Genomic DNA, 14167 nt, shown 5'->3' with positions numbered 1-14167 from the left:
TCGCTATTGTATGAGACTGTTATGTACCATTGTATTCTGCTATCCTCTGCAGTCTTTAATTGCCCACCTCCATCCGAACCATGGCAAGGATACTGGATTGGGAATGACTATTCCTTGGGGAGCTCCATCACATTAAAATGCAACAAAGGGTAATGTATATTATAATTTATAGTTTTGTACATTTGGTATTTGGGCCGTTGTTCGTGCAAAGATACCACAAAGTCACTATGTCACAGACACAGTTTTCAATAGTTTCACTTTAAGGGCCATGTTGCTCTATAGAATCCCAGTTTAGAAGTTAGTGGCTAATTTTTTTTAATTTGGCAAATATAGACCATGAAGCCGGCACACAATGGCTACTTGTTTCATTTAATGTCAGGGAATGTGTAATGCACACTGAAGCAGATGGTGTGTGTTTTTGGTTCACACACCCGCAGTAATAACCAGGGCGACCGACTAGAATTGAACCACAAACCTCTGAAACAAGTAGCAAACGTGCTACCACTCGGCCATGTGACCTCCTCAAACGATCGATTGCCATCCTAGTGCTTGGCACAATACACATTTGCAAGAGATTGTTTGACATTACAGTAATTAGGTTTGCTATATATCATGTAAATTACTTTTTCAAAAGGCATACCTTGTACAAAATTAGGTCGGAGTACGCACCCGGAACCCAGCCACATGCGACCTCCCAATCGACTAACTGCGGCGAACCCTGTAAATGTTACGGGATGGACAGAGGGATTTAATAAATTGCCCCATCATTTCAACTGATGCACCAGGTGTGCTTATACCAAGCTTTTAAAAAAAATGTCACGCCTCATAACTCAAATGGGAAAAAAAATGTTGGTGCAAGAATCAAATTGTTGGCCCCTTATCAACGTGCATCAATGCGATGTATCGATTCACCAGAGGTCACATTTTATGGCCCTTACTCTTAAGTAAGAGAGTCCTGTTAAGGTGGTCTATGATACCAGCTCACTCTGAATGTGCCGCATCTCATCAGATGTCAGAAGCTAAACAGGTTGAGTTTGGATAGTGCTGAAAATACAGTGCCTCATCAAATACAGTGATTCAGTGTCATGTCTTTCAAATCTGGCCTAAATATGTGGAATATCCGTTATTGGAGATTCCTGATGCCACATTACTTGTTCATTTTACAACCTCTCATCTATCACAGTGGCTGGCTTGATGTTTGGTAGGTGTTTTGTGAAAGTTAATAATTTACTCTTGGTCTTCGCCAGTGTATTGGTCCAATGCTGTTCTTGCACTACACTCTCCATCTTGGTGCCCTCATCTGGAAGTAAGGCTTCTAGTATTACGCTGCTGATATTGATCTTTAGTTCAGTATCTCTGAAATCTCGGTCTCACTGCGACCAACTAAAGCTCAACATGGATTGCCATAAAGTGATTGTATTTCCCACCTCCTCCACACCCACGCCTTGTGTTTTTACCTGTCACTCTTCCAACGGCATTGTTAAATCTCTTCCTTGGATCCTTTACCCTTATGTATTCCTCAACTCTGACCTCTTATTTGCTCCTCGCATACACTGCACTGTCATATCCCTTCTACCCATTCTCCAGAACAATAACATTTTCATTGTGTTATAAGCTTCACTGCTGTTGCACTCACATACGCCCTTGTCAGCTCATGCATTGAATACTGCAGTCACCTGTCCAGCCTGCCATTATCCAACCTTTTGCCGCTTCAATCCATCTAGCACTCCGCATCCAGGATTGTTCCCCAATTCCCCCACTATTCGCTCCCACCTCCCCCGTCGTTGTTGGCTCTTGCTGGCTACCCATGCCATTCTGCAATTCCATCCAACTATATCCAGAGTTGGTATTCAGATGCGCTTCCGTGGCCATCTGGAAAGCTGTTCCTTCCGATATTAGGAAGCCACTGGATCTATGCACTTTAAGTATGGATTGAAAAACATTTTTTTACAACTGTTTTTTGCGTTTTAGTTTGTTGTTCTTCCCCCTGCACCTCTGCGTTGCACTGTTGGCTAAGTACGATGCGAAAGAAATTCAACATAAATGCATGCATTCCATTCCTGTTAACCCATACGGTCTGTCCGTATTAATGTACAAGGAAATTGAGTTTTCAGGTCCATACAATTACAATTTTTTGCCCGTTTCAATACGGGCAAAAATGTGTAATTGTCTATTTGTTTGCATTTCTCCCTTGTGATGGGACTTTGTAGGATGAACGTTGAGATTATAAGGGCACGGGTGACCAATAAGGTCTGAATTGGTCTGTAATAAGGTAGGCACTGATAAGAAGTTGACAGGTAATGCATTCTCATCATCGCTACTCGACCCGTGGAAATCCCTACCCCCACCCTCTGCCTCGCCACCGCACAGCATTTGAATCCCTCCATGAAATCCAGGTCTTCCACCCCGCCTGGTCTTCCTTGCACCTCTTTAATTCCTTTTGTTCCCACAGTCCCGAACCCTGCATTGTCTTCTCTCTGCACCAGACTTTCTCCTTCGTATTTTTACGTATGTATGTTGAACTTGTTTCCCACCGTACGTAGCCAAATGTGCTAATCGTGTAATCTCTAAGGCGGTTGAACGTCCTGCATCCTGTCCTCTTATGTATGTAAAGTATGATGCTGATGGCGAATCTTCTGTTTTTTCACCCAGTTACATGGTGGCAGGTTCTGATAAACAGACCTGTCAGGAAGATCAAACGTGGTACCCTTCACAGTCCCCTACATGTCAGCGTAAGTTACCACCCTTGTATCATGTAAAGAGCAGTTTTATAAGGAGCTTAAGTGATAATGGTTTACACTCTTGCCAAATGTCGATGTAGTCATAGGGCTTATATCATTATCTAAATATTTTGAGTTAAGATCCCAGTGTGGCTCTGACTTCCTGGATCTCGTCCGGCCGGCACTTGACGTAGTCTCCATCCTCCCTGGCTCCTCCCCCACTCTTATCCTATATACTCGCTTGTCACAAATAGCTCTCTCTACTCACTACAGTAATTTTGTTGTGGCAGTTCCACCTGATGACGGAAGCTTGTGTTGCCTCCGAAACGTCGTGATTTAATTTAGTTGTTTTCATTGTTAGTTTATTAAAATTTTTACCTACGTGACTTTACCGAAGGAACCAAAGAATACCAATGATTAATGTTGCAGCTCACCGGGAAGCTGAAGAACAATTTTCATTAGATAGAACGTTTTGCTTGAGACATGTTAAGCATCCTCGGCACGCGATGGAGGCATCCAGGGAGTCAGAGTTGCACCATATACAGTGGAACCTCGGTATACGTCGTTAATTCGTTCCAGAAGGTAGGACTTATACCGAAAATGACGTATACCAAACGAATTTTTCCCATAAGAAATAAAGGGAAAGGAAATATTGCGTTCCAGAGGAAAATACATTTTATTTTATATGGCATATTATACACTAATGGGGTTGTATAAAATAATTTATACACTAATTACTAAAATGCATACAGAAGCCACGTGACCGCGCTGCTGCCAGCTGCGCTGGTCACGTGGCGTGCCTCAATCCCGCACGTCGTGCGCGCCTCGACCCGGGGCTCCACCCTCCATGGGGGCAGCCCCCGACGTCCCCCGCCCCTCTCCCCCAAGTCCCCCGCCCCTCTCCACCACGCCACCCTGCCCCTCTCCCACACGTCCCCCGCCCCTCTCCCCCCACGCCACCCAGCCCCTCTCGCTTTGTTTCAGTCGTGAACGGGGTATATGCGGGTTCTGTACGCGGTGACTCATCCAGACTCATACAAGTTCGAGCAAACGCGTCGGATCCCAAGACAGTTTTTCTCTCGACAAAACACGACGTATACCAAATTGGACGTATTCCAAAGCGGTCGTATACCGAGGTTCCACTGTATTTGCATGCCTAACCCACCCAACATGCGATTATGAATACTGATATCGGCTGCAAAAGTATAAATGTTTTTGAATATAGAAATGATTCTTAAATGGTGCCCCGAGTGCCACGAGAGCCATTTTGGAATTGACCCTGTGAGACCTAAAAGTCTATTGTAGGGCAAGGAGTCGTTGTGCTAATCACGTTATTTATAATGTGAATCACTACTCTCCAATATAATATGGGGTATGGTGTAGTTGCTCCAGCAAGCCAGACCCTATATGTCACATTGTTATGGCATTACTCATTCACAGGCTGATCGTACAATATAAATAAATAAATAGCAGGTCTACTTTATAAGTATTGATGAACTATATTCTACATATTAAAAAGAGTCGATAAAGGTGCTTCAACTGAACGTTAGGCACATTGTGGGGTCCTATTTTCAGTGTATATGTACTAATCATGACTTACGTGTATATACAGTGTTCATATAATCATATAGCTTTTGACAGACTATTGGGGCAAGTTATCTTCTTAGGTTTTTTCGGTAAAGTCACGTAGGTAAAACATCAAAATGAATGAAAATAAAATAAAATAAAATCAAAATTCACGACGTTTCGGAGGCAACACAAGTCTCCGTCATCAGGTGGGACCGTCACAGCCAGATTAGCTGCATCAAGAGCTAATCTGGCTGTGACGGTCCCACCTGATGACGGAGACTTGTGTTGCCTCCGAAACGTCGTGAATTTTGATTTTATTTTATTTTCATTCATTTTGATGTTTTACCTACGTGACTTTACCGAAAAAACCTAAGAAGATGATTCCTTGCAGTCACGAAAGCTTCAAATCTAGAACTATTGGGGAATCGTCCTGTCAACGAGCACTTGTGAAGGCCGGTACGGCGCATGAGGGGGTGGGTGGCCAACAAACGCTACGCCTATTTATTGAAGACCTATTGTTCTGGTGAAAGTATCCACAGATACTCTTAACCATTGCAGGCCACCCAATCATATTTATCCAAGATACTAGACTTCTGGAGATCTGAATGGCTCAAATCTTGATCTTGTCCACGTTAAACCTGAGTGGCATGATAATTGCTCCCCCAAGTGATATCTCCAGATGTGTGCAATTTCACACGTAAGATACGTGTGTTGGGTATTGCGATGCATACAAATGCTAAAATTGGTGCATTCAGTGGAGATGTCTGCATGTGTGTGGGAATGATTTTGAAGCTGTGGGAATCGGTGGTGATGGGGGCCCATCGTGTCAAGTAGCCAAGGAAGACAGTGAAGGCCGTTCATGGGGCACAGTATATATGTGTTGCTCACCTTTCAAGGAATTGTGCGGGCAACTGCTCCATGGGTGTCCGTGTCTTACAGAGCAAAATGTCACTAACATTCCTGTTAATTAATAAATTGTTTATCTTCCAATTTGATTTTTTTACAAATTTGCTTTCCTCAACAGGTACTTGTGATCAACCAATAGATCCCTTTGGACGTCTTTCAGACCAGCACAAAAGGAAAAATGTTTTCACACAGGGAGATATTGTGAGGGTCACATGCTCAAATCGACAACCATATGAAGGCTACAATCTACAATGCGACGATGGACAATGGGCCCCACCCAGCTCCCACGGGGCTTTTAGATGGAACACATGTGGTGGTAAATCATATACATTCAATTTCACACACTTTACGTTTGGGAGAGACAATTTAATTTGACTCCACCGGCACTTCAAATATTTATTACGTGTGGCGCCTTACATGCAAAAATTAGTGAATGAGGTATACGCATTTTTCAGAAGCCATTGTAAAAACAAATTCGCAAGAAAATGAAAGTGAGGGCTACAAGGCATGTGCCATAATCCAGTTAACATGGTCACAGTATTATTCACCGAATGTTTTTTCATATAATGATGAACTCTCTGTGGAAAATTTGCCGCTTTCCACGCTAAGCAATTCATGAAGGGACCATTCCACAATTGAACCTCAGGGTGGGAAACAGGGGTCCCGAATAAACGGAAGTCAAAATCGTAATAAATACAAAAAAAATTTGGCGACTCCGTCCCACCACGCACATAAACGCCGCGACCCACCTGGCGCAGATCATTCTGTTGACGTGTCGTCCAAGCACAGCAACGAGGACGAATGCGCAGAAGAAAAAAAACATTGATTCGCGCATCATGTAGAGCTCGTCGAGTGGAATAGATTGCCGTATCGTTCGCCTTCAACAGACATAAAATTACGTCGCAACGCAGTTTATGCGAGAGCCGGGGGCTTATGGGACCCCGGGGGCTTATGGGACCCCGGGGGCTTACGGGACCCCGGGGGCTTACGGGACCCCGGGGGCTTACGGGACCCCGGGGGCTTACGGGACCCCGGGGGCTTACGGGACCCCGGGGGCTTACGGGACCCCGGGGGCTTACGGGACCCCGGGGGCTTACGGAACCCCGGGGGCTTATGGTAATGTTTAGAAAATTGGGCTGGAAACCTATTACCTGAGTTTGACTTCAGGCTATAACAAATATCAGTGGCTCTTAACCATTTCTAACACTATCTGGAAATGTAGAGCTTCGAATCTAGTTTAAAGTTCAGCAAGTGTAATGCTTGTGGTACATTGTAGCTCTTGTCCATGGACGCATCACGTGAACTAATAACAATTGAAAATAAAAATCCTCACGCCCAATACTGCAAGTTCGTTTTTGATACATTTTTGCTTAATTAGAATCGGAGTATAAATTGTACAATAACTCCAATTGTGTATGTGCATTTTACATTGTATATATACGTAGTTGTGCTTGATTTCCTGCTCAAATGAGTGTGGGGGTAGTGGAAGTTCCACATTACTATTGTGGGGCCCAGTTTCTCCAACGGACAACCACTGCTGCTATTCCACAAGTTGGTTACCTCAATTATCACCCAAAGAGGGATGATGGATGAGTGAAACGTTTCCCATTTCGCATGTGCAGTATTCTAGTATTCTAAGTGCGTAACATTAATGCCGAGTGAGCTGTCATTGCTAGAGACAAATGCTGTTAATTTGTGCAAAAGCAGTCGCTGGATTTGTCTCGTGCTTGGTATCTCCACGTGGCTGGGCATGAGTACTGAAAAAACAGCGAATTGACTAACGTGTGTTCTGCTCTCTGCAGGGTTCTGTTTGAGACCTCCGTCACAAGTCAAAGCAACGCTATCGCCGAGATTCACCTATAAAAACATGTATAATGTGGACGATTACTTGTACTTTGATTGTGACAGTTCCCATTCCAGAAGACGTGGGTATTATCTTTACTGCAGACAGGACCATACGAAGCAAACTAATTGGGTGAATGACTGCGGTAGGGAACCATGTTGCTCATGATAGAAAATATCACGACAATTGTCTTCACCGATTTCCTAATGATAATGCACACGGCTATATTTCAGTTGGCCAGATTGACTTATTCTCATTACTTACATTCTATTATAACTGCAACATGTCGACCATAATATACAAATTTGATATAATTAAACAAGCGTTAACTTACAATGAACAATAGCCTCATTAATCACATAAATTCCTGATTAAAAAATAAATTATGTCATTTTAACTAATTGATTTTAGCTGTTGATTTATAGTACAATGATTTTATTGTCGTTCAACATCCGTTGACTGTAGTGTAATGGTTTTATTTTTCTAATGTGCTATCTTGGATTACAATTTAATCAATAAAAAAGCTAAATTAATTTTGTGTCTACAGTGCAAAAGCAATGTCATGAAATTATGACACGTTGGGAATGTATTGCCTGCAAAAGAGAAGTGATATTTAAAAAAACGGCTTAAAATGATTTCCGCATTGAACAGTTGTAAAATCTGATGTGATTTTAATGGCACACGTTAAAAAATGAAATGCAGATCCAACTATACAGCTTTGATAGTGAAATTAATTCAATGTTAAACACCCATTATTGAAGGGCAGATCAACAAAAATTAAACATAACATTGTTATATTAAATGGAGCTCAGAAGTCATAAACTAGAACACCGTGGGATCTCGAGTTTTTCCTGACTGATGCGTTTTTTGTAAGCGCATGCACGCACTATTATAGTGACATAGATTCACTGCATATTTGATATCTGATACGAATGCAACATTTGACCAAAATAATGCTCAAAATACAGGTCAATGGACAGATACATTTTCATCATCATGATCATCAAGAATTGTTTATCCATTGCTAGCTGAAGGCTTCCAAATGTCACAATTCCGCCATGGTTCTGCGCTGTAACAGCCAAACTCCTGCACGTAGAACTGATGACAGGGCCCAGCGGAAGCGTATTCGCCACTTCTGCTAGAGGTTTGGGGTTGGAATCTTGCAGGCCGCTCTGGTTAATACTGCGGGTGGATGAATCATAAATACGTGCTCTCTGCTTCAAAGATCTGATATTGTTTAAAATGACTAAGCCATGTTCTGCCTGTATCATGATGAAAAGTTGCCAAATTTGCCAAATAGCAATCTTCGCCTACCTCTACTGGTTGACTGTCTACTTGCAGTCATCTTGTGGTGCACAGACAGCTGTCACTGGGGAGGTGCCCTTCGAATATTTGAGATAAGACGTGATGCAAGGTACTCTTGAGTTAATTCTAGATTTGAAGCTTTGGTGTCTGCAAGGAATCATCTTCTTAGGTATTTTCGGTAAAGTCACGTAGAAAGTAAAATAAAATAAAAACAAAAATCACGACGTTTCGGAGGCAACACAAGTCTCCGTCATCAGGTGGGACCGTCACAGCCAGATTAGCTGTATCAAGTGAGGCAATGATTCAAGATGTAATCCCTTAAAAGCGAGTTGAGGGGGGAGGGAGAGGGAGGGGGAGCTCATCAGACTATGGTAGCCAATGAAAGGAACGTATCGGGAGGGAGGGGGGGCGAGGCCAAAAGGGTGGGCGACGGACGTGGAAGCGCTTGTGCGCAAGCGGCCAATTACTGCACACGCCAACACAATGGAGAGAGAGTGGGAGGGGGGGTCTGATACACATGATAGACAAAAGAACGAAAATGCCCATGTTTATACCAATGCTGGCTGAACAATGAAGAGAGTACTGTTAAAATAACTGGGGATGTTAACACTCGGTAAAGTACAGTAAAATAGTGCCTGTCAGATAAGATGGTCCAAAAAATTTGTGATTAAGTCTTTTTTGCGTGGTTGATAACATCTTTCCAATGATTACTAAGTTTGTACCCATCATCACGGTTGAAATTATGTCTGTGTTTGTATATTTGTATGGCTTCGTGTACAAACCTTTGATGGTAGCCGGGAGGTTTGCAGAGAACCTTGGTCTCGGAAAAGACAATTTCATGAGAGCCCACCGAGTTGTAGCAATGATCGGCCACGGAAGAAGAATCAGTTCTGCCGTGTTTCAGATCTGACTTGTGCTCGCGGACACGATCAGAAACATGACGTTTCGTTTCTCCAATGTAGCAATCACCACAAATGCAACTCAATTTGTAGACTCCAGGATACTGTAAGTCAGGAACGACATCCTTCACAGATGGAATCAGATCACGGATTTTATGCACTGTACTGAATCGGACTTGGATCTTATGTTTGTTTAGAATTTTGGAGATCTTTTTGGTCACGCCAGCTATGTATGGTAACGTGATGGTTTTAGTCGGAGTTTCATGTGGCTGTTTCTGTGTGGTGGGAGAGACAGCTTGGCGGATAGTACGGTCAGAGTATCCGTTCATCCTGAGGGCCCGATGTACATGTCTTAATTCACCGGTCAGGTGGTGTTTGTCAGAAATGCCATGTGCTCTGTGGTATAGCGTTTTGATGAGAGAGTTCTTTTGAGATGGGTGGTGGTGGGAATCCGGTTTCAAGTAGGAGTCTGTGTGGGTGGCTTTTCTGTAGACAGAATGTCCCAAGGAACCGTCAGGACTCCTCTCAAACAGAATATCCAAGAATGGTAGTTTACCGTCTTTCTCCACTTCCATGGTGAATCTGATGGATGGGTGTCTAGAATTGATGTGGTCCAAGAAGTGGTTCAATGCTGGGAGGCCATGTGGCCAGATGACGAAAGTGTCATCCACATATCTCTTCCACAGGGAAGGACGCAGGGTGGATGTCTGGATGGCGTCTGATTCAAACTTTTCCATGAATATGTTGGCTATAACTGGTGACAAAGGGGAGCCCATAGGGGTACTCTCATTCTGTTTGTAGAAGGTGCCATTCCAGGTAAAATAGGTGTTGGTGAGGCAATGCCTAACCAGCGCAGGTGCATCAGAATTCAATCCATGTTGGACTAAGTCCTCAATTATTGTTAGGGTGTCCGGTACTGGGACTTTGGTAAACAAAGATACTACATCAAAGCTGACGAGGATGTCATCAGGAGATAGTACCATGTCCTTAACCATAGAGACTAATTGGGTTGAGTTGAGTACTGCTGAAGAGGTCTTGCCTGTGAAAGGGAGCAGAGTATCTGATAGAAAACGGGCTAGTTTGTACGTAGGAGAGTTTATCGTCGACACAATGGGTCGTAGCGGGGTGCCTTCCTTATGGATTTTGGGAAGACCATAGAGTCTGGGAGGTCTTGCCGCCGATGGTTTTTAGAGAGGGACGTTTGCTTGGTTCGATTAGGGAAGTCGAACTCGTCATGATACTGTTGGTTTTCGTCGTTAGGCTTTTAGTGGGATCGTTTTTAATTTTGGAGTAACTCCCATCATTAAGAAGGTCCAGGATTTTGTTGTTGTATGAATCTTTATCCATGATGACCGTGGCATTGCCCTTGTCTGCCGAGAGGATGACTATATCATCTCTCTTTTTTAGGTCCGCGAGTTCAGAGCGTTCGTTTTTGCTGATGTTACTAGTGGGTTTCTTAGCATTCTTAAGAATAGTAGCTATTTCAGCTCTTGCTACATCCGCATGGATGTGTCCTATGCCTCTGAGGGCTACATCAATCTGGGAAATCATATCCTCTACTGGTATATATTTAGGGGTGACGGCGAAATTTAGTCCTTTGGCCAGTACCGTTTTTAGAGTGTCAGAAATTGGGATGTTACTCTGATTAATCACGGTCTTGTTAACATCCAGCTTTGCGATGTGTGGCTCTGGTTTCTTCTTAGATAGGATGTTGAATTTAGAAATCAGGTTAGCTTTGCATTTGGCTGACAGTGAGTCAGCAGAAGCAGAAGTCATGTTATCAACGTGGTTCCAATCAGAAGGTGACATTTTTTGTGTTAACATTAAATGTGTTTGTAAGAGAGTCTTGTCTAAATTATCGAGTTCAGATCGGAGTAACCTTATTCTCTCCAAGATTAGTGATAGGCTGGCTTTAAATAAGATCTGTTTGGAGTTCGGTGAGGACACAGCAGCGGATGTGAGTGTGAAAGCGATGGGTATTACCTTGTTATCTCGGCATCTCTTGAGGAAGGCCAGCGTCTCGAGAAGCTGTGACTTCTTGTCTCTTTGTCTGTTAAAAACTCTAACAGATAGGTGGAATTCCTCCCCGTAGAGGGCATTAATTCTAGATTTGAAGCTTTCGTGACTGCAATGAATCATCTTCTTAGGTTTTTTCGGTAAAGTCACGTAGAAAGTAAAATAAAATAAAAACAAAAATCACGACGTTTCGGAGGCAACACAAGTATCCGTCATCAGGTGGGACCGTCACAGCCAGATTAGCTGTATCAAGTGAGGCAATGATTCAAGATGTAATCCCTTAAAGTTGCCGAGGCATTTAAGCACCATAAATATATAGCCTTTTAACAGATTGTTAGCACCTTAGTTTAACACGCAGAAAATGTATATTAAAGCCGATATGGCACACGACAACATGCACAATAACAACTCTTGCACAAATATATGTTCCAGAGTCATGCTCACAATATTTTAAAAGCAGTAAAGAAATAGCCTGACTGTATTTACTTAGACATAGACCGGATGACGTCACGGCAACGACGTTGAATGGGTGTTGCCATCAGAATATTTAGACTGGAGGAATCCGATGAGCTATGAAGCGCTTTTTCACAGATAGGAAAGGTAAACAAATCACTTAAAATATATACAAATACAACTAAACGGTGAGGTTTTTTTCTTATCAGGTAAAGCCCACTGAGATATTCACTTATTTTTCAGAAGCGACCTGCCCTCAAATGGTAGCTCAACAAAGTGGCTCATCGTGTGGACATTTCTAACAGCAAAATAATCTAAATCCTGGCCACGCATCGGGCCTTGAGCACACTTTACTAGCCGGCTGGGCCACATTACACGTGGTTGGTTCACTCTTTGGGGCTCGACGTCCACCACGACGACCTCTACCCTCTCGTCCACCTCATCACACCGTGCCTGCCACCCGCGTTTCCGTCGTTTCGACAAGACATGCTGGCCGACTGAGGCTGCTCCGGATTCACTTATCGGCGGGAATTTCGCGCATCACACCCCCGACGTGCGTTTACGATGCCCACACGCACTCCCACACAGTGCTAGCCTCAGAACCACTACTCTGAAACTGTATATTTGGAGATTGTATGTTCTCCGCATGGTTGCGTGGATTTTTTCTCGTTCCTCCAGTTTTTTTCTATCCACATTTAGAAGCAACGTGGGTTTAGAATACTTGGCTGCTATAAATTTCCACACGGTAATCCACTTCACTGAGCTATCATTTGTGGTCAGGTCACTTCTGAAAAAGAGCTGTAGATCTCTCCGAGTCTAACCTGGTAAAATAAAATAAAAGTTTTTGTTTATTGTAAAAAAGGCAGTGGTTTCTTCAGGTGTGATATCTGGAGCTATCCTCTATGTAATATGGTTCATTTCGTGGGGTATCTGAATTTATCTCAGAGATCAGTAGACATTTCCTCCACCAAATTGTATTTCTAGAATGTGTTTTGGTTCCATTTTGCTCTCTTTACGGATATTATATCAGTTTCAGGTAATTTTCTCATGATTTTACAGAGTTCTGTGTTATTTTACTTTTCGAACTTTTAGCCTTGTCACGTTCCATTATAACAATAATCACCTGTGTACCATCTACATACCCTTTAATTCACACATGCCGTGTTATGCCCACATTGAGAAGCTGGTTATTTTTTTTCATACATTTCATATCAACTTCATTGATGACACAAACTAAAATGTAAATGACAATGCAAAAGCAGTTGAACATTTTCCAGACTTTAAATTGTATTGCCAGACCTTTATTCTTGGGAGATTAGGACTGCTAAATGAAATGTACTGTAATTCAGCAGCTTGTACTAACAGAAAAATTATACAAAAACATAAAATTGGTGTCATTTGTATAAGACATTATACTTGTGCTTATCTTACATTCTAACTATTGTGAATAAAAAAATGTGATGGGTGTGACAGTTTTGACAATGCAGTAACTTTGAGTCAGGCTTGGTCATTCTTTAAGCGATGCACGTATTTTCAGTCCAACATAGTGCTAATAATCAGGAACATAAAATAATATCAACAAGGGTGTAGGTTTGTCTGCGCTGTGGAATTGAATAATTTGTGCGTATTGCTACAGAAGAACAATGCATTAAGCTGGACCCAAAGAGTGACCAATGGAGAAGTAAGAAAAAGGTTGCACATAGAAGACCCCAGATGCAGGCAGTGATGAGACGGAAACTGGCACTATTTGGACACATGGAGAATGTACAACAGGAAAATTAAAAATGTTCAGGGGAAAAATTGAAGGAACAGAAAAGAGAGGAAGACCTACCAGATAATGGCTCGACGACATAGGAGTTTGGTGCGAGAAAGATGTGCACGACTTGAGCATATTGGCTCAAGACAGAGGAAAGTGGAAACAAACAAATTACGGAATGTGCAGTGAACACCTACGGGCTATCTGCCCGTGGATTGTGATGATGATGATGATGATGATTTTTATACGTGAGGTTTTCTTCGCAATTCGAGTTTCATCATCGTGTGAAGCATTATCAGGCTGCATGTATTACAGGCTTCTAAGCTACGGCATCATTCGAATCCGGCTGCGAGAGGTTTTGCTGCAAAAAAACATTTGAGGAAATGTTCACTGTAGGCATAGGTTAGCTGGGTAATTTTAGTTCAAAGATACGAGTTTCGTAATGTTTCGGATGGCTTGGCGATTGAGTAACGTGTGCGCCTTTGCGGTGCATAAGTCTTGTAATGCTACAGCAACGGATCAGCTCTGCCGGTGCTTCTGCCCCCTCGCAAGCCCTCACACGAGCACACACACATACTCCCACGTAGGATCTCGTGGGGGAGTCACCTGGCCTCTGCGTTTTCACCCGAGAGCCCCCTCGTTGGGGTGCTTCACGGTTTCCCGGGGCTAGGGATTGGCAGATTCCCCCCAGGTCGAATGG

The 14167-nt window shown here is 42.9% G+C and overlaps 1 protein-coding gene across 3 annotated transcripts in view; it reads left to right on the top strand.

Annotated features, from left to right (window-relative positions):
- The window catches only part of LOC144731255 (sushi, von Willebrand factor type A, EGF and pentraxin domain-containing protein 1-like), a 61681-nt gene extending 54110 nt beyond the window's left edge, over positions 1-7571 (top strand). For all 3 annotated transcript variants that reach the window (XM_078612285.1, XM_078612283.1, XM_078612284.1), the window contains 4 exons: positions 53-149; positions 2653-2732; positions 5314-5511; positions 6998-7571. In XM_078612285.1, the coding sequence (XP_078468411.1) occupies positions 53-149; positions 2653-2732; positions 5314-5511; positions 6998-7206 (584 nt within the window). In that variant the 3' untranslated portion in view covers positions 7207-7571. The remainder of the gene's footprint in view (positions 1-52; positions 150-2652; positions 2733-5313; positions 5512-6997) is intronic.
- Positions 7572-14167: the final 6596 nt, after the last annotated feature.

The sequence above is a fragment of the Lampetra planeri genome, chromosome 38 (genome assembly GCF_965212315.1).
Source record: "Lampetra planeri chromosome 38, kcLamPlan1.2.h2, whole genome shotgun sequence".
In the NCBI taxonomy this organism is placed as follows: Eukaryota; Metazoa; Chordata; class Hyperoartia; order Petromyzontiformes; family Petromyzontidae; genus Lampetra; species Lampetra planeri.
Note: the sequence above shows the minus strand (reverse complement) of the source record. Positions and strands in the feature narration are given on the sequence as shown.